A 21904-nucleotide genomic window follows, 5' to 3' on the forward strand; every position below is an offset into this window, starting at 1 on the left:
CCGTGTGACAAGAAACCTGGAAGTTTCCATTGGTTATTTTACGTTCCTCGCTTTCCGTAATTCGTTTCGTTGTTCGGTGATTAGTATTATGGTGATGTTAGAGTTGCGCCAACTCGGCGTAAACTTCACGAAGTGCCGCCATTTCCCTGCGTGAAACGACCCTGACGTGCATTCTTTACGGTGAAATCCAACATAATTACGTGTACTCGGAATTGTACCTGGAATAACTAATGCGTTCTCATTGCAGGACGACACGCAAACCTTTTCCGGAAGTGATTCTAAATCTCGTCCAAGTTGATTTCGCTGCACAGCGGCGCTTCTAATCAATAATTATAACTCTTACAGTGCAGGTATATTTATCGGATCCCCAGATATCTGAACTGCAACGCCGGAAAGTTGTCCAATTATCTGTGCCTACTGCAGTGCGAGGCACGCAAGCGGTAGCCGTGACGCAGGCGCTCCCTTTGATTGCTCAACAATTTAGGAGAGTGAGCTTCCCTCGACAACTGACATCACAAAACACACCAAACGTAATGTGGTTACCAAATTCGCTGTACAGTGCCGCCTGCTGGACTAGTTTATTAAAACGGAGTTGCTTAGTTCCAAGTTCGCTGCAAGTTGCGTTAAACAAAACTCACTGCCGTAGGTTGGCTTTTCTTCTGTCGCGTGCTTACTTCATGAGCCCGCAACTACTGTTTTTTTTTTACAAGTATAATCTCTTTAGGATCATCAGAACCCCATCTGATGAATACGGTATTGCATATACACGTATAATTGGGAACTGAAACATTTATTTTTCTTGGTTAGCAAAACAGATTAAAAGAAATTCATCCGAAGATTGTTGACGATACGTAAATCATGTATTGTATTGTCACCGGAGTCTTCTTTCAGAGAGGCAGAAGATCGAACGGTTTCCTGCTGTACTCCTCAGATTGCTAATCCATCAGCTAGAGACTTGTGATTATGACCATGTACAAATGATGAATGCAATGGTAATGTACAGATGACTGATTGAACGGTTTAACGCGCCGAGAAACCGCAGGCGATGAGGCGCGCCGGTATGGAGGGCTCGGAATTAATTTTTGGAACACACTGCAGTGGGTCAGAACGACAATCTGCCTACTGCTGAAATTAGCCTAACTGTCATTGCTTTAAAGGGGCCCTGAAAGAGGTTTCGCCGATACATGGGTGTCGGCATTTTCAGGTAAATCAATGTCCTAGTAATCCCCTCCTTCAAGGATTTTGATAAAGCGATGAGTATTATTGAAGTTATTGCAAATCAAAACATGACATTTTCGGCCGCACCGCGATTCTCCCTGGTTCCGTCCACCTCCTCGCCCCGCATGAGCGTGACTGCCCATGATGCCTCCATTCTCGTTGACGTCGGCAGAAACATTCGGTTGCGAGCATCGTCCGCTACTGCGATATTCTGCGCCACAGCATCGCTTTGAGACGGTGCCGTCTGACTTTCTGCATTCCGTTTGGGGCGTTTTTTTTATCTTTTTGCTTATGAATCCTGAACTCCACTTACGGCTTCAAAAACTCAGGGAAAGAATAGGGCGGGACTTTTACGCTTCCACACCAGGTTGAAATATCACGCGAAAATAGAACAACCCTGTCACCACGCGTTCGCGGCGGTGACATATCTTGGTACCTATGGGAGTCTAAAATATGTTAGCGAATGACTAATCGCTTTATGATGCCCCACCAACTAGCCCACCAAGCCATCTGCGCGAATGACTAAAGAATCTGCCCAAAATTTGTTAGAGTGAGCACGTACAAGCGTTCCTAACCGACGTCGGTCAATATATTGATTAATTGGCTGCTCGCTCGCGCCAATCTCGAGCTTAGTCGTGTTGTGACGACGCCATGTACGTGCGTACACAGGCAGTAGCAGTATTCGTTCCGGTTATTCCGATCGGTTTTAAACGTTTATATCCGCACATAAAGCAGCGGGAAGGTCGCACGGTACGGCACAAGGACTTTCTACACTGGCCGAGGTTGAGCAGTTTCGCGTGGCTCCTGGGGAGCCGTGCTGCGCATGCCTGAGGAGCAGTGACGTCATACGGCGCACAGAACATCGGTCGCTGCCCGGCGTCTCTCACACACACCACGCGCCCAGCGTATTCGCCGACATCCGCTCCGCACGTGGCAACCCGGTCCACCTGATGATCATGCGAGGGGTGGCCGGGTGTGCAACCGATGGCTCATGCGTCGCAGCAACACCGGCTTGCGCCTGTGGAAGCAGCTTAGCTCTGGGGTGATTGGTGACGCGGCGCCGGAGCCGCTTGATAAATATACATGTGTCACATAATGCGTATACCATGTATGTGTCATTGAGGCAGCAGTAAGCATGATAATCTAGCTAATCCTAGACAACCAGGAAAGCTAAGAATGACCACCTGAACCTTAGCTCACGGAACATATATCCTAACAGAGCTGAGCTAAGCCGCTGCTAATTTTTATTAGAGTACCTCGTGCATTCCATTTCCCCTCTCTCCCCCTTACTTTCCCGGAAACCCCTACGCGACCCTGTGCTTATCAACTCTTAGACAGGTACAACGTAACCGATATTAAAAGCGGTCTAGGAAGAGTAGTGTCAGTTTTCGGGCCGTGAGGGCCTGCGCCCTCCCCAGATTATTGTTATTATTAAACCCTCAATCATTGAACCCTCGGTTTGTCTCATGGTGGCCTGAAGCCCATTTTCTCTCTAAAAAGGCTGCTCGTTCATTTTTTACGTGCTCAGGGCTGCCTGTTGCGATATGTGGACGTTTGGGTTGACGGCTGCGGCCCTATATTCCCCCCTCTCACCCCTTAATTGTTTGAGGTAGATGGGAGGATACTATGCGTAATCTGAGTAAAGACCTGCCTATTTTCAAATACTGACACATCAGTTTTTCGTCCTCTGACAGTACAATTATCCCTTTACAATTTAAACATGAGTTTAAAAGTGAACAAATCGTGCTTATAACTTACATGACGCATTGACGCTTGATTTGCTAGTTCCACAGTTCAACCAAAAAGTTTTGTTTGAGTCGCGAATACGATGCCATGCCAATTAGAAAGCAGACAAAAAAAAGAAAAAGCAACACACTCGCGGGACTTGAACCCGTGACTTTGATTGAGCGGCAGGGCGGCTCTAGTTTACTGCGCCATAAAATATTTTTTTTTTCGTTATTACCTGCTTGGTACAACAACAAACACCAAGGAGCTATGCATACAAACACTTCAAGGCAAAAAGAAATACCAACCAATTCACTTTGGCCGGTGCGGTTATGTCAAAAGCGTTTCATGGTTACAAGGGTGTCTGGTATGTGCCCCCAGCTGGGTTGCGCTTCCTCTAATTTGATTTTTTTCTTCGTGTCCTTTTTTTAACATTTTCGCAAGTCAACAATGTAATAAAAAGCACCTACCATGTTTTGGTTGGCGGAAAGTGCTATAAACATCAAATTATGTCAATTTTTGAAGTACTTGCAAGATTTCAGCGTCAGGATTTTCCACTTTGTACAACTCACACAGATAGTTCACTTTATTCCTGAAATATGCGCTCACAGTTTGCGCATTCACATCCGCATGGCGCACCGCCATTCGAGAACGCCAGATGCTATACAATCCCAAAAGCATAATCATATGATGCGGTACATCGTCTTCATTATTTACACTGAGGAACCTGATTTCGTAGGGTGTCACCGGATACTCCTTCTTTAGGGTTCTCATCAGGACGTCCCAGAAGAAAATGGCATACTAACACTCTATAAACACGTGTTCTATAGTTTAAGGTTTTTGACAGAGGACACACAAGTTGTTCCAAGCAACAAAAGGACCTCGCTCTTCCATCCATGTTTTCACAGGTAATGTGTTGGTGTGCAATTTAAAAAAGAAGATTTTCACATAGGCTGGGATTACCATAGCTTTCACCCTGGACAAAACATCCTGTCCTCGGCCGGCCGAGTACACTGCTCGGTATAGAGTTACAGCAAAGAGAATTTCTTTCAGATTTTTTTCAAACCTTTTCTGTAAAAATTTGAGAGAATATCGAAAGGAAACTGCACACAAAGGAATCTAACTGCGTCAACTACTTCTTTCAGATATCCTCTATATGTAGGCCATTCCTCGCTGCACGAAGAAACGAGGAACTGCGGTAGAGCATTGGCAAGTGCAACTTGAAAAAAACTTTGCATAAAGGGTCATTTGAATCCCTGCAGAACATAAAACGATTAACAATTTGCCTTACGTATATTTGCGATAGCCCGAGCCCTCCGAGCTTCACTTTCAAAAAAGAGAACTTCGGCTCGTGGGTTCCTATGTTGAATTCCAAATACAAACAGCAAAAAATACGATGCAACTTAGTCCCTTGTACACGGGAACCGTGAATAGTTTGCTTCACGAACCACCTTTTGACCAGAAAAAAACAAGTTGCAGACAGTGGCCCTTGCGAAGACGAACAATGCACAAGACGGGCAACGCACAGTGGACAATGCGAAGACGGACAATGCACAGACGAATGGACAATTCCTGCCTGGCTAACCGAATATTTCTTGAATAACAGTTGCCGTGTAAGGTTCCATGAAGCCCCGCCGCAGCTGATTTCAAGCTACAGCACTGTTCAAACTGCGACTCTGATTTCGCTCTCCGAAAAATAGGGCTCTCCGTGCTTTTTTATTAGGATTCACGCACATAACTTTCGTTGATATTGATTCCATATTGCCTAATAAATATTCCGTAACTCCTCTTCTGCTCTTAACTGAGCTAGTATTTTCTACAAGCGTTGATGCTAGCACGCGAATATGCAGTTTGCAACTCCGAGAAACGAATTTTCGCCAAAGCGAACGGCCGGAGCGCCGTGGGCCGAAATACGAATCGCATTAGCGCTATAGTTGTTCAGTATGGTCTTCATGAACCTTACTATTTTTATTGCTGTCTAGGAACTAACAAAACACAGCCGCATTCATTGCGGCACGAATGTTCTCGGGTCTCAGTTTTTGCTTCTCAATCGATTCCCGACGACAGTTCGGCCGATGGGTCGTCGTCGGCGTCTGCGGTCAGCGAGCCAGCCACACCACGCATACTTTAGGTCGGCCGACGTGTTTGTGTCGCCCTCGTGTGACAAGGCGGCCTGCCACCTCGGAAGTCCGCGTCGCCGTCGTGTCGTCGTCGTGTCAGCCTAGCCAATGCGCATTAGCCTAGCGTGGTAATAGAGTAAAAATATAGACCTATACCAACACGACAGCGTTAAGCGTGCTCCAGGAAGCGCTAATTAACCAAAGGTGCCGCCTGGACCCGTCTACGGCGAGCAGACGACGCTTCTCTTCGCCGGAAGTGGGAGAAAAAGATATCCAATTGCAGGATTTCTACTTCGTGACGCACATGGCAGAATCGATGACGTGCACGCGGAAGATGGCGGAACCCGAGAACACGCAGGAAAGGGCGGGAACGCGGCAACAAAGGTTGCAACAAAAGTGTGAGCTTTCCCCTAGGCGTAAAAATGTTGTACTTTGCACAGATGACGTTGACCACCCAACCTAACGATTGCGCTAGTTCATGTATTGTGCTCAAGATGCCTTTTAGGACCCCTTTAACGATAGTGTAGGAAATGAGACGTAAGCCCAGCGTTCCTTTATTATTACTATGTTTTTTTGTTTTATCTAAGACGTAAAACATTGGCGCACCTTGCACTAGTGCTGCAAGGCCGGAGAAGCAGCAGAACTGGCGGCCCCTCTGCCTTCGTCGGAGACACGGCTGTTGCCCCTCACATGTATTTTCAAACTGCGGCTTAAACTTCTCCATAACTGGCAGGCCATGACCGTTTTGTCTGCAGACTTACACATCTCTCCCAAAGTCGACTGGCTTAGTACGCACTAGAGCCCGCGGCAACCGGCTTCGCGAACTCGGCGTCTGTAGCGCGAACTCGGCCGCTGCGCTCCCCACTTCAGGCACGAACGTACGTGAACTGGCGAGTAGAAGAGCATGCGAGAGATCACGCCACGAACGCTGGGCATAGTGCTCTCGGAGTTCGAGATGGCCGACCCAGGGCGATCCTCACGCGGCGCAAGCTCCTGTGCGCTCGGTATTGTTTCTTCATATTTTGCGAGCTCCTCATGTGGCACAAGCCAACGCACAAGATTAAATGGCACTGGGAGCTTCTCACGAGGCACATTCGCACGTGCACTCGGGCTACGTTTTCCCTGGCGCTCGATGACGGAACTAAAACCTTAAACAGCTCTACTGTTAAAAGTCATTCACCTGAATGTGCGGCACTTATCAGGTACATACAAGGTCACGCGAACATGGCCTCTTACTTAGTCCGGTATGTTAAACCTGAAGCTTTAGCTGACTCCGTGGGTCTCCGTGGCAAGAAGCTCGTAATCCTCGTTTCTCCGCGCCTTTCCTCCGGCTGTTTACAATGTTTTAGCGGGATTTATCGGAAGTACGCCAGGAGAGCTCATAAACAGCGTAGCCCGAGAGCTCCAGTGCTAACGTCGAGGCCACAGGCTAAAAATACTGGCATTCATTCTTCCCGGAGAACCTTATCTGTGTCAACACGGCCCTCGGAAAACCGTGTGCAAGCGAACGACAAGCCAAGAATCAATACAGCATCCCTCGCAAGGAGATGTCGCTAGTGTTCGTTATTGTGATTTATTTCTCCGAACTTGCCTTTGACGTCAGTATTCGGTGTTCTTTCTATGAACTCTGCCTGGGTATTTCTGGTTCCCTTATAGTTCCTTCATAGCCCAAGTGTGGGATTAGATGGTTGTTTCGGCTGTCGTACCAGAGCTGCGGTTTTTCGTCAAGACCAGTCTCACTGTAAACTAACACGACAGCAAGGGCGTTTGCCATAGACGGCCAAAGACTCGAGTCACGGTATTCTAAAATTTTTATTCCCGCAACCGGCGACAAAAGTTTGATGAAGGCCTTCGTAAATATATCGAATAAAACTTTGACACCGCACACTATGGCAAAATGGGGAACGCCGTGCTCGTTTTGTCTGACGGGATGCCGTAACCACTGCAGTCAACGTAGAGTGCCAGATGCTTTTTAAACCTATTGCAAAATGCACCAGAAAACTCACGCCGCTACTCTTAGAGCCACAATGACATGCTCGAGTATAAATGATCGTATTATAAGCAACAAGGGGTAGCTGATTGCAATATAGATAAGCCGGCGCCGCTGAGACGAACGGGGCCCTACTGTGTCAAAGTACCATCACAGTTGGCAATTTATGCGGACGCCAGACAGCAATGGTTCTATTGGGTAAAGCGCTGTAAAGTAACCCAAGAGAAAAGTAGTATTGCGTCTCCTACCTACGAACACAATCAATGTCACGTACAATATCAGCTCTTGCGCGTACGGGTCCAGTAAGCTTCGGACCCATACGGAGGGCTCCCTTGCGTACGGAGGGCTCCCTTGCGTGCTCGCAGCAGTTCTCTTGGGACTCCGGCAAGGAATTCTCGCAGACGCTTCGAACCATTCTGGACAGGGTTTCTTACGACACGCCCTTGATATCGCTTTCTTCAGAGTCACGACTTCGCTTTGCGCATAAGAGCTTCCCGGGCTACCACTAGTGCCAACCGATTCGGACGGAATGCTAAGTTGGGTAGGTATAGTTAGTAAAGCAAACTAAAGCATTTTCATTAAATCCTGCCGTAACCTATTCGGGGCACTTTCCAGAATACTCCTGCACAGTAGGAAGTCGGAGGACTCAAAACTGCGGTTTGCAGATAATGTTATTTTTGTGGGGGCCAGCGGGATAAATTGGCTTTCCAAATTCATGGCCGTCACGCAGTGTACCGGCGTCCTTTCTTGTTGTGTTAGTAACCAAGGAACGCATTTTCCATAGTGAATTTACTAATTTCTACCATTTGTATTACTTGGATCTTTTTATGGGGCAACTCACTCCTGTTTATTGTCCTGCTGGAAGTTTATTTCGCCATACAAAAGGCTGTTATGCTGCCTCAGCAGACGTATTTGTTCCAACAGAACATGTTTGATAAGTTGCTATTTTGATAAAGAGCTTATAAATGTGCGAAAGGTGGAAGGAGACTTAAAAGACACACGAGAAAGCGCGTGTTTCTTGCGTCTTCTAAATTTCTGCCCGTCTTTCGAAATTTAATGTGTTTTCTTCGACGTATAGAGGAAGTTTTGTCATCATTAAAAGTATGGAAAAAAGCGAGAGGAGAAATTTTCAGGTATACTGATGTTTTATTGTGAATCTGCAACCATTAACCAGAATGTTGATATTGCCTCACAAGCCGCCGCCACGCGTAAATTGGACGACTGCCTAGAATGCGCCACTGGGAGTAATGGGCGCCTCGGTTACTTTAAGAACAAAAAAGGAGGGCGGAATATTGCGTGAATGTCAGTTATTTGAGACGTCAATTTACCCGGCAGCCACAGAAAAACTGCACCATTCGGAAATTGTAGTTTCTAGTCTTGCGGCATTCGACTGGGAAACGGTTTTCTGGAAATCCTGGAGAATATTGCGGTGCACAGTAATTGGAAAGCGTGTTTGCTTTGAATAAATACCTTGGGTAACCAAGTTGGAAATAATGCTGAATCGGTTCGTAATTAGCCAGGAAGCTTTTAGAGAAACTTGCGGCACCAATAATAAAATGAAAAGAAGCGAAAGGAGAAATCCGCGGGAAATTCGATGTTTTACTATGAATTTATAGACATGCGCCAAAACGTTGACATTTCGTCGCGAGCCATCGCTACGGCAATTGGATGTGTGCTTCCACTGTTACGATATTGAAAACGTTTTTGCGATTGCGCGTTGCTGCGATGTCTGTCGCCAATCTCCTTCCGCAGTTTCTCCTACCGGAATGTCTTTAAGGTGTATTTGAGGCTTGGGAAAAGCGCGCATATTCGTTGGGCACGTTCTTCTGATCAAAGGCGGTGATGTCCCGATCGGGGAACTTTCGGCTCTAATTTTGGCCAAACAAGAAAAATGGAACCTTTAATAGACGGTGGGAATGTTAGGAGTCGTTGAGTCAAAAGACAATTACCTCTGTATGCTTGTCGTCGCATCATTTATTACTTACTTTCTTCAAAGTTCCTTTAAAACTTCGTCGAATTTAAGTTCAAATATCCGCAGTCGTGTTACCGCAAGCATCCGAGATCGCTTTCAATCAAGTTCATAAAACAGGAGGGAGCATAGAGGAAAAAATACTTCTTCAGAAAGAGATATTGTCCCTTTTTAATTTCTTTAACCCTTACCTTTTTAACCCGATTTAGAACATTTCTTGTCGAGCCCGCAATGTCTAGGGATCGGTAGACTGGAACTGGCCGCAAAATTTTGATGATTTCTCTATACAATGTAGCCTAATCTGCAGTATTTTGTGGCACAGGCAGTGCCACGTAGACTGCACCACGGAAGCGGCGGTGGCTGATGGTCTGAGGCCTGTTCGCATGTATTCTTGCACAGTATATAAAAAAGTATTTCGGGTGCGCCTTAGTCCGCGTGCTGTCAACAAGAGATGGCGCCTGTAGTCCCTGCGCTGCTCTAAAGTTACTTCAGTTACCCAAGCATATCTTGTTATTTTTTATACGGGCAGTTTTAACTTAGACCTTCAGCTTGCAATGTAAGCATGCTGTTCGGTGCAAAACGTGAAATGTATAGTCAAACGCTGCTGAGTGGCAGATTTAGTGAAATTTTGTCCAAGCGGAAACTATAATTCTGTGTGCGGAAGGCTACGTAAAGTAGATATAGTCGGCGCTGGCTAAAACAGAAAACCGAGCAGGAATCCACGTAAAGGTCTATCAGCTGCAACATGAGAACGCAGGGAAACTTGCAGGGATTTTTTGACAAACCTGCGGGGGCAGATGCTAAAATATAGGCAATTTTTGATCCTAGAAATGGGAATTTTCTCCACAGTACGGAACATCACTGATCACAGGTGGTTACGTAGGTATTGCTTTATGCACGTGTGTATGTTTCCAAGGTGGAACATGTTACCTGCAGCTCACAATGGCCAACGCAGGTATGTTACCTGCAGTTCACAATGGCCTACGCAAGCGAAAGCTTCGGAGTTCAGACATTCTGACCGTTTAAGTGAATTTTCATCAACTGGGGATGTTTTTACCAGTTTTTCTTTTGTTTAAACGGGCACGCTTCAAGCGAATCCTGACTGGGTAAAGGCAAATGAAAAGGATGTAAAGCTAAACCAGCAAAACTAGGACGTTTACTTCAAAGCGTGTTCAGGCCGTCGGTTTCTCTGCATTCCAGAGGCCCTTTAACCGTAACCGCATCATGACCCGAAACGGACACTAAACGAATACGACTTAGATTTCAATCCGAGATATTAGTCATCGTCAGGAAACGACGATGCCAAATAATTCGCCACTCTTCTTTTGCTGCGGACTCGAAATTATTTTTCTAGTGTCATAATTTTGCGTCCGGATGTTTCATATCGGGGTTGCAGTGGAAAGAAAACATGCACAATCGAGAACATGAAACGAAAGAGAGAGCACAATATTGTGGTAAAACACACGGAGAAATCTAACTCAAGAACTGAAAGTAGATTCGAATCGACTGAAGCGAGGTAGATAAAACACCTCAGTGCTGGTATTTGGTGAGAGCAAAGAGGCACCAGAAATAATTTCGACACGTCTGCATGGGAATTGATATGATAGCGAAAACCCTAGGTTTTCGCCACACCTTTAGGGGTCCTCAGTCCAAACTCACAACAGGAATGCCGCAAAAACCTAACACGAATTGCTGTCGTACGACTAAAAACTTGTTCTTACGACGTCTGTTGTTACGACACACATTTTTGTCGTTACGGCAAAGGGAATTTTCTCAACGACAAACACTCCTGTAGCCACAACAGAACTGCCATTTACGCTACTGTTCACGATGGGCAATGACGTTCAAACCGTGTGCTACTACTGATCAGGATCGCAACACTATAGCAGGTGCCTTTTTCCAAGGTGGCAAAAGCTTCGCACGAAGCAGCCTTTTTCGTTGCGGTATGCTCCAATGTTTTTAAATCCGGTGCGCCATCGTGGTGTCCACCCAGTAATCTTATTTCTTTACCCGCATGCCAGTAGTCCTTCCGGTTATTGACAACGTCCCAACAAGGGATTGCTGAAAACGATGTGACATATAAAACACGCATAACACTTTGACCCACGCTAGCGTTGCTGTTTTAGAATAAAAACTTCAAGCAGGTTCAATGGTTTGGTTTGCTGCTGCTTTTCACCATATTTATCGGTTTCGTGTTGTTAACACTGCCAAGCGCTTTTTTTTCTTTATTGTTGCACCCTGGTTCATAAACCCGTTCTGCTTCTGCTCGAACAGCTACGGAGCAAATGTTGTGACGTCAAACGCTAAGCCTTCATTCCACATCACGGTGAGTCAGCGGAGAAAACTATACGCTGTGCAAACAGTAACTGCACAAAATACACACGCAACAGCGCTTCTGACGTCTGGCTTTATTTGATGTGAAAACACACCTGAACCTCCCACAGAACAGCACACGTCTCAAGAAACGCTATAGAAAGTTGCGACGTCTTCAGCTCTTCCTCGTACCTCTAAATTTCAGAAACATTCATCTGTTGCTGCGTGCGCTGTAGAGTGTTTCTTGCATAGTTTTGCGTAGGTTCCTATGGTTTTGAAGTGTTTTCTGCTTAACCAAACCAGTTAGAAGCGCTCGCTTGTGTGTATCTTTCACTTCGTGTTTGTGTTGTGGAAAGTTCGACGATCATTCAAGGCACGCGCCCACAATTTCAAATGCTCAAGTTATTCACGAGCGAATCCTCCTGTTAGGTTGTTTGAACATTTGCTATTTCAACCAGGAACGGGACGCCATTACAGGGAACATATTTGTGAAGGAATAAAAGCTGAAAACCACGTTTTAGTTTCTCTTCAGAATGCTCCGAGGCAAAGCAAAAGACGCCGTGAGATCGTATATTATTTTGTTTCAAGCAAAGCCGTAACTATTGGGCCAAACACTCACAACGTGCCACTCAGTATATAGCCACTGCACACAATGCTATAAATAATATATGATATAAATTGAGTGGTCTAGTATAACTGATAAGATTTTGAGAATTTTATAGTTAAAAATTTGTGGTAGCAGATCAAAGGTCTACTAAAAAGGAAAGAACGTAGCATCGGCTTCCGTAGGAAAACCAAGGCTTTCATATTGATGCGGAAACGTAATTACATTTATTAATAAACATTTCGCCGGCAACAACAAATTTTTAACTATGAATCTCTCACTCGACCAAACAAGATTCCTTCAAACATTGAATTTAGTGACTTTGAGCAATAATTGATGAAGAATGCGATGCAGACGATCTGGACGGTTTAGGCGAATGGAAGGTCCGAATGTCTCAAAAAGTCCATCGACTATAGGCTATTCCGGGAGATGGCGGGTAGGCAATCTTGTACTGGGAAACGCGCTGTCCAATAATACAATAGAAAGGTAGCCTCGAATTTCGTAGATTTGCACACAATCAATCGAAATTAAAGGTAAAATGAGAATAAAGGTAGAGGAAAAGAAAAGAAAGTAACTTTTTACTGCTAGGACTCTAGAGGCTTTGTCTTGGGGTGTTTTTTCCCTACCGCCAACAATTATCTTGGCTTCCGGTACAAAATTGCGCATGGCGCATAGCACAATTCACTGTTAATAAATTTAAATCTAATTGACTGCTTTTTATTAGGGTTTCTTCAAGCAGAAAAACAGATAGCTCGCTTGCGTCAGCTAAGAAAACTCCTACTTCCCCAATTTCGTTCCTACCAGCATACTATAGCGTAAACGGGCGAAGCAAAGTAAGCTCAGGACTGTGAAAAACTAATTTAGCAAACGCACTTTCTGGAACATTCAGAGCGGTAAGAGCAAAGGTTTATGCCAGTGTGTGCAACGGTGAATCGTTTGCTACGTCAGCTTTTCCTCCTGTCCCTGAGGTAAAGATGTAATTAAACCCCAGTCTTGCGACATTCCGTTGGGAAGCACCACTCTCGAAGCTGATTACCAGAATAGAACAGGTGGAAAGGAACGGAAGAGGAAACGTATTAACGGTTCAAATTATTGTTGTCAATTTTAAACATTACCTAGCGCGGCGACGAAATAACCTGCTAACAGGTTATTTCATTACAGCGAATCACAAAAATTAGAAAAACCAAATGTATCAAATATATAATCACAGCTCTTGGAGATTGTTCTCGTTTGATACATCAAGTACGTAGGTGTCGAACCCACAGGGCATAAAATATCCACATTGAATTCAAGTGCTGTCTCCTAATATCTTTCCCAGTAGGGGATCTTCTTGGGCTAGAAAACGTAAATGATCAAGTAAATGATCACATTGTGCTGCTAATAATATTGTTGCGTAATCCATTCCCTCTTGATAAGGCTCTCAAAACGTTTTCCCATTCATACATGCGTACGTCCGGGGCCTTCCCGTCGTCATCGTCATCAGTATCTTTCCATCACTATAGACAGCCTCCAAATCATGAGTGTGAGCTAAGTGATGGTTGCACTTAGGAGCTGAATCTGAATAATTGTGAGGATAATTGTGACGTATTTAACACGTGTAAGGAAACGTACATCCCAAATCGTTTTGCTTTGAGTTCAATTTATTACAACGTAAAATCCACGCTATCTCTTTCGACGACTACTTCTTTCCACCTCCAATAAAATGATAAAGATGTTTTGTTTGCATTGTCTCAACACAAGGTACAAAGTAAAGACCGGGAAAGAAGACTTCTGCATATTCGCTTTCGTTATTTCATTCACCAAAACCTCCACCTTTCTCACTCTACGTACCTCAGAAGTAACAGCAGCCGAAGGACAGCTGTAGCCATAACAGCAGCTTCAGGTACAGAATACTTGACAGTCGCCCCCGACTCTCATGCCGCTGGCCGTCCAATCCAGCAACGCCACATATCCTAATCTGCCGTCCGCATCTTCGAGTTTACTCGTCCACTGCCAGAAACTCGCATTGTATGGACCCTAGACAAGAGAGTCCTTGGAAGGGAATGCGGCTAATCCGGTCGCTGCCAGTACACTGATACCCCGGCCATTCTCCGAAGTCGACGGCAGCACGGACAAGGCGCTCTAACCTATCGCCTCACACAAACATACATACCCTGCACCATAACCGTCCATCACGCCGTACCCCTTCCAAACAAACAAAAAAACTCAATAGTACCAAGGAACACTTCGCCCGTGGAACCGGCTTTCACCCCATGTTTCCGACTCAGTATTACTCAAAATACCCCTGCTGCACCAAACCAGCCACCTTGTACCCCAGCTTGTACTGCACAAACATCCCATTCCTCCCTTCCCACCATGCGTCCGCCCACTAATGGGCAGTGGGCGGGCGCACGGACCAGCTGCCGGCTCGAGGACCGAAAGACCCTGTTCTCTAGAGCCAGAACAGCGGCCAGGTACCAGGGGCACAACGAGGTACTCGAGGCTCCAGTGGCTTGAGGGGCACTACGAGGTGGCTCGAGGTACTACGCCCACAGGGGAAGCGGTTCCGACCACCACACCGTTTGCTCACTAAAATATTATCCTGTTGTCTTCTTGGCCGACATTTCAACAGAACAGCTGGGCCGTTGGCGTTCCCAAAAATATACCGAAAAAAATTTTCAGGGAAGCATTCGCTCACGCACAAGACTTGAATGGTGGAGTTATTGTAAGTGAGCAGTGCGGGACACGTGGTTAAGGTTCAGTATCATGGTTTATTTGCATAGTTGCGGTGCTGGTAATCGTCGTCATACGCATCAGAGGGGTCGCCTTCTTCTTCACGGCGAGTGGTGGATTCAAAGTCATCCTCAGCATTGTAGACTTCTACCAGCTCGTCGTCATCGAGTTGAGGCAGCATTGGCGGGATCTTCAAGTCGTCTCGGGAAGGATTGGTCTAGTCGTAGCCATGTCTACAATTATTCATAATGGCTTTTAGAGAATTCGGGGGCCACAGTGACCCGCCCCAAGCACGCTGTCTCTTCTTTTGCATTAGGACTGGAGTTGTCTAGATGCGCGGTAGCACTTTGAAACAGCACTGGACTTTTTTTTTTTGCTAAACCACTGCGCGAGCCAAAGACTCAGTGGTCGCGGTGAGGCAGGCGCTCATGAGGGCTCAGGATTTTCTTGGTATTTTTTTTCTGAATTGGCGAACTTACGGCCAGCAGTAACAGCTCTTCTGTTAAAAAAAACCCTGAAGCGAGGCGCTCGGCACGGCCTTCGCCAAGTGGCTTTAGCAAGAAAATACCAAACGTACGCCTCGTGAGCAGCGGCCGTCGTCGTCCACGCTTGAGCGTAGGCTCGCGCCACGTGAGGAACTCCCGCCTTCGTCGTCGTGTAGCGACCGGCGCACCACAGCCCGCCCCGCCATAGACAACGCCGACGAATCTGTCAGGCTATTCATTCACAATACACACGTTGAGTGGACTTCTACCGATGCGAGGGCGCGCTGTAAGAGGATTTGCCCCACGCGGCTGTGCCGTCGGAAGACGACGAGGAAAGGGATGGCGACGAGTGTTACTGAATAAACGCTCTACATACATTAATTATCTTTGCTCTGCATTGCCATAAAAAACGGCTTTGCATTTCTAGGGTTCGGTTTGCCCTTCTCTTCTGGTATCTGTTGTCAGTGTGGGAAGAAACTAGGTTGACCGCCATCTGTGCCGTTTCTTCAGCTTGCCATTACGAGTGCAAGCTTCGTCAATTTTTTTGCAATGAATGATTTGTGCCTTAATTTTGGCAGAGGGCACAAAGATAAACACAAACGGCCACAGCGAATTAGAGAACCTAATCTTTCTGCCAATGCAACGATAATCCCATTTACTTGGATCGCCAGTTGACAGGACCATAACGCTCAAAAGTTTCTTTGATTGTACGCGAGTAGTACGAGTTAAAGGAGCCATGAAGAGAAAATACAACTTTGTTTAATTTGAAAGAACTAGGATTCAGTATCTCACTCAGCTCCATTACAGCCACAAAAGATGTTTTTTTAACAAAAAAAGCAAGAAGTATTTAAAAACTGTCAAATTTTGCGCCACAGTGACGTGTTATGAGCAAGAATGACGTCATACGGGCCAAAATAACGCATAATTTTCAGTGCGTCAACTGCACGTTAGCATTCAAGTGATGCGGTCAACTGGAACTAGAGGCCCCGTTACAGATATCCAGTCATATGTCGTCGCGACAGGTCAGGCGGCCGCCAATCGCAGAAACAAGGTTTCGAGACGTCATAGAAAAGTTGCGGGAAATTGGCTAGTGGGTCGCGACTGCTTCACACGTTTTCTTTAATACCTCCGTTATTTGTTCGAAGATTGCGATGAAATTGGTACATTGTTATCGGGACTAAGCAGTGTTTCTAATAAACTCAACTTGTATTTTGTCTTCATGGCTCCTTTAAGCACGCGGTTGACAAAAGGTGTAGCCGTAAAGCACGTCATGACCTCGTTGTACTAAACAAGTGACGACAGTATGCTGCCACAGGCAGTCACTTATATCCCACATTAAATCTGCCTTTCCTCTCTAGGGCAGTGAGCCACAAGGCAGTGGTCCGCATTTGCCAATTTTATGTGCGGAGCGCTTTTGGGCCTTACGCCTCTTCGTAGCTGGCCGGGGAGCAATGGCGTTATGCATTCTAACATAGGCTTCGAAAAGAAAACCGCTTCCCCTGGTCGGTATCTAACCTGGGCCCCTCGCGTTACGAAGCTAATATCTATCCCATTGCGCCACAGAGACACACGTTACTCTTATGCAAAGGTGTCGGGGATGATCTTTGCGCTACGCTCTAGCCACAGATGCTATCGTGGATAGTCGCAAATAAGTGTACAATAATATAAAATAAGAAAACATTGGGAATTAACGCACTAGTTACCCTCAATTCTTGAAAACTCAATCCAGTGTTTCTTTATGGGCCTTTTCTGTGGCTAGAGCGCTGTCTTGATTATCTTCGGTATCAAGGCCAGGCTGATACTGAAAGTAGCCAAGAGAGAAAGCCGCAGTCCCTCTCGGCGGGATGTTAGGAGCGACGGCGTCTGTATCAGGCAATGTTATAAAGGTGGCGTTCGTTACGAAATGAACGAAAATTAAAAAAAACATAAACCGAAGGTACTCACAAGAACACAAGAAAAACACTGACGAATCACGGCACCGCACTTCGGACATCTTTCACCTTGAGTGTAACAGATTTAATAATTTTAAAAACTAAGTAACCAAATTCGTCACTGCCTCCGAAACCCCGGTGTCGCTCAGTAAGCAGTCGCAGAATAAACATTCAGCTCCAACCACAGCTTCCCTCTATCCCGAATTTGTCGGCTATCTTTCGGACGGTGGCAGAGCACTCCACAGGTATCTAGGGAACCATGCCTGGCGTAGACCGCTCTCACCCCGCGGCGTTCAACTGAATAGTCAGTGGCGTAAATTGCACTATAAAGCGGTTGCACTCGCTACTCACAAGAAGGGCTTAGGTGTTCTTCGTGGTTTTACAGCTTTAATTACCATATTTATGGCCAAGTCTATATACTGTCACTTCTGAATCTGCAGCTTCATTTAACTCGTACAATTTTCAGATTTCTCAACAAAATAACGAATAAGCCAATAAGAAACACATAGGCTGAAATGCTCTACTTACATTCACGGAGAGCAACCAGCAGGAACAGAACTTGAAGACGATGCATTCAAAGGACTCTAGGCCTGTCTTTGTTTTCACTCCTCGAAGTTCGGTCCTCGAGTACCTCCTGAAAGCGAAGAGACAAACACAGCCAAGTGTTATTCACGTATGGCTTCACACTAGTTTTGATAATGTGTTGCAAAATCACGAATGCAACAAAATTTTCGTTAGTGCGGTTTGTGTGGTTACATATTTATATAAAGACACTTCAGTTAACCAGAGGAGTGCGCTAAAACTACTTTGAGTCAGTAACAAACCCGAACATGCGAACACTGAGTTCAATGGGACAATACGTTTCAGCAGAACAACTCTCAATAAAGCGACTTTTGTCCAGGCACACAAGCAAAGCTTTAATCCTTGAAAGGTACGATCAAACGCCGCACAATAGATGGTGCCCTTGTAACAAGCAATGCCTGGGAGCTGGCAACTTGGATTTTGAACGTATTCTAGTGTAATGCGTCCAGTGTGACCTAAAGACGTACGACGGACCAGAGAACACGAACACACAAAATGAAGCGGAATATTTTGTCTGTTCTTGTCGTTTTATTTGCGCTTCATTTGGTCTGTTCTTGTTCTTGCCGTCCATAGTGAGCCTCTGTGTCACACAGGGCCCAATGCACTTCAGTATGCGCACTTGCGTTTCCAGTACTTTTTATGGCTTCCTACCTGGATTACACCGGATACTTCATGTTACTTGTATCTGAGTGATAAAGTAATTCCCTTCAGGTTATAGAGCACATCGATCGAGTAGCGGTTGCTAAATGTGGAAGCGTAGACGTAGTGGGAGTTGCGTTACGTTTTCCGCATTACTTATGAGCAGCGGCTATGATAAAAAACAACTGGCTTACAACTAAGCTGAGCAGTGTTCCGATAAAGAAGCTGGATAGATAACTGGCCAAAAAAAGCGTAAACGGTTAAACGCGAATGTGTTACAGTTACATAAAAGACAGGGTTCACCTAGACCAATAATCCTAGCAGTGTCCTTAATTTAGCCTCTTGCGTCTGTTGGAGGGTGAGGTTTTGCGTTTGCAAACAAGCGACGTTACTTTTGTTACAGGCGCAATGACATTCATTGGTTCGAGTTCAGTAATTTTTCTTGTCTGCAAGACAACTTGCAGAACAGATGTCTTCACACAATTCGGTTAAATCGTATGCAGTTTCAACTTCTTCATTTGTCGCTTTGGCGTGCTTTCTAAGAAATGGGTAAGAAATAGGCCGAGTTTGGCTGGAAACACTAGAAGTCACTTACAATTCAAGCGATTGAGGTATGTCATTTAAGAATCTAGAAAGAGGAAGTCACTGTGTTGAGTGGCTGCTAAGTGAACTATGTTGTTCATGCGAAAAATCACGTATCGCAGTACCAACTAATCGCCTATCTACCACACTGTGCGAATAAATCAGGATGAAACATATTGCCGCCGTCAAGGATGAAAAGTGATCAGGACACACCTGTGTGAAGCCATGACACGGCACATCCTTCTCTGCTAGCGCCATCGCTCTACAGCCTTTTGCACAGCCGCTTAACACATTGTGACCAAGCCTATGGGACAAAAAAATTACAACCCTGTTTAATTATACCCAGAACCTCACTCCACTAAAACGCCTTCACTCCCAAGTAGCCCTAACTTAGGAATGAATTTGTGGAACAGAAGTGGATTCCTAACTCTCCGTTCCCCATCTTGCAATGATCATAGTGTAGCTGCGTAGCTTGGTAGCTACACCAAAACAACAGTGCCATCGTTCTCTTCTAGGGGCTGCTAGATAAGCCTGAGACATCCAAGATAATGGGTCAGGTTGTTTGGTGTGCGGTGTTCCACGCTGTAAAATAAGGGAGGCGCGTTTCCCTGACCACGAAAAATTTGGGGGCGTTAATGTATTTTAACATCAATAACACCACCGCTGAAGTCACCACAAAACTTCGCCGATAGCCTGCCCACGTTTTACCGCAAATACCGCAGGCAAATAATACAAGTTCACAGGCGTTGCAATACGCACGAAAAATGTGAGGTATAACGTATGCAAAAGCGCTAACCAAACTCACACCTTTATACGCATATGCATGAAGGCTAATACCTAGACGGTAACCGCCAACGCAGCGGTTCTACGAACACCACGCACTCCCGAAATTAGAGCAGGGCCTTCCTTTTTATCTATTATTTGCGAAGTTTTGTTCATCCGTCGTCTATGATGCAATTCAATTGTTTTGTTGTGTTGTGTTGTAGTTTGCTGTTTTAGCTCATCGTTCGCTATGAGTACAGAGAAATTCCCCCTAAAGCAGAGAGGAAGCGATAGACAAAGTGCTCGTAGAAAATACGAATGAGAACTCTCGGAGTCTTCTCCTGCTGTTCGGCAAAAGAAGGGTAAGCTTTTATTACTATACGCTACTGCTTAAAAAATGCGTTGCAGGAGCATACTGACAGCAAGCGTGTGCTCCAAGATTGCTCCTAATAACGAAATGGTGGGTGTTTAGGGTTACAAGTTACAATGGGTTACAATGCTTACAAGTTCGTGCTCTCTAAATGTCCAAAAAACACCATGTTGCGCACGCCGCTTTTCTTTGCAACGGAATATTGGAAAATTATGGTGCTCGCATTTTCTTTATTTGTGCCGCGGACAGCAAGTAATGGGATGAACTTTTCTCTTCGCAGGCACGCGAACACCGAACGGTAAACTTTGAATACATATGCGGTCTTGCCCTGAGCTTCAAGTGAAAAATCGTGCCGTTGTGTGCCAGCCAGCATTTAACGTACGATTATAGGCTTTCATTCAGCTCACGCAACTAAAGCGTTTGTAATTATGTGTGAACACGCGTAACCTTAACAAGGTGTAGTGGTTTACAGGGAAATGCAGGGCAAAATGCGAAGCCCAAAGTGTTAGCCGCATATTCACAAAAAAGTCGAGACCCTGCATTCTCAGTTATGGTTGCGAAACTTCGACGTCCAAGTTTATTCAATAATGGACAGGCAATGACTAACGCCTACATCATATTTCTTTGCTACGCTAGAACCCTAACTTGTGTTTAGGGTCCAAGTTTAGTTTCTAGATTTGAATGCATTTCTGCACACAACCTTGCAATGTTAAAATGTTTTTAGCGTGGGCCTACTTCGGCGTACACATACGCTTACGATCATATTTATTTGCTACGCCAGATCCCCAACTTCTGTTTAGGGTTGAATTTTAGGTTCTACATTTGAATGAATTTCTGTACACAATCTTGCAATGTTAAAATGTTTTTAGCGTGGGTCTACCTCGGCATACACTCACCCAAACCAAACGTCAATTATGCCGGTCTTTATACTTGCAATTCAGCAAGATATGACGGGATTAATTTCAGATTGATTGGTAACTTTGCGGCATAATTATTAATTGTCACATTTGCGTTTCCCAACTGATGAACAGTCTGGCAGACGAAATTAAATATAGCCGGAGTTTCTGAGTAACTAATAGTGAACAATTATCTGTCACTTAATTGTATGATTTGCTTTTATGTCGGTATCACCAGCGAAAGATTATTTGAAATAGTCTCCCGTGTTTTACAAAATTCGTACAGCTCTTTACTGGGAATCAAGACATGTGAATATTGGTCGCTTTATTTTATTTTTCGACAGAGTGCTTGTAGAAAATGTTGATGAAATGTCCATTGTTTTGTTTCAGCTGCTACCCTTTATCAAAAGACGAACTCTGCTAGTACCACTTAGCTCACTGAAAGAACGACGTACCTAAAGGCGACTCACAAAAGGGAATGTCCGTGTGTAAACTCAGCAATCGGCTGCATAGAAGATACAAAAGAGATTACGCAGGAGTTTTGTGCCGGGAAGAATTAAGGGAAATTCTCGTGAACAGGTGGCGTATCAACCAAGGCGGATAAATTGATAGCATACCGGTGAGCGTTTTGTTTCGCCTTTGTATGAATCCGTTGCTTTGAGGGTGACCGGTAATGGTCATTTTGTGCTATATTGAGCAGGATTAAATGCCTCAGGTTATTGACGTTGCTTCCTACGGTTGGTAGAAAGAACTATGCATTATGACACGCAGATCACATCGTGCAGGAAAAAGTCAGCAATGTCCGTGGCCGTAGGGAATGGTGGTCTGATGTTGCAATGATCGTAGGTCTCTGATCAGAACGCAAACTGCCCTTACTGAGGAAAATATTATCCGCCAGCACGACGGCCGTATTCCACATGTTGTAAACACTGGAGTGCTCAAACCGAATAGGACAGTCTTTCTCATCGGCACCATATCTTCCGGGGGTCGTTCCAGGACAACTAAG

At 45.3% G+C, this 21904-nt stretch overlaps 1 protein-coding gene across 2 annotated transcripts in view; it reads right to left on the reverse strand.

Moving 5' to 3' along the window:
• LOC144153658 (uncharacterized) overlaps positions 1-21904 on the reverse strand; it is a 205784-nt gene that overhangs the window by 127724 nt on the left and 56156 nt on the right. For both annotated transcript variants that reach the window (XM_077685321.1, XM_077685320.1), the window contains exon 2: positions 17596-17701. In XM_077685321.1, the coding sequence (XP_077541447.1) occupies positions 17596-17641 (46 nt within the window). In that variant the 5' untranslated portion in view covers positions 17642-17701. The remainder of the gene's footprint in view (positions 1-17595; positions 17702-21904) is intronic.

The sequence above is a fragment of the Haemaphysalis longicornis genome, unplaced genomic scaffold (assembly GCF_048455015.1).
Source record: "Haemaphysalis longicornis isolate Haplotype H1 unplaced genomic scaffold, Haemaphysalis longicornis Haplotype H1 scaffold_9, whole genome shotgun sequence".
Classification (NCBI taxonomy): Eukaryota; Metazoa; Arthropoda; class Arachnida; order Ixodida; family Ixodidae; genus Haemaphysalis; species Haemaphysalis longicornis.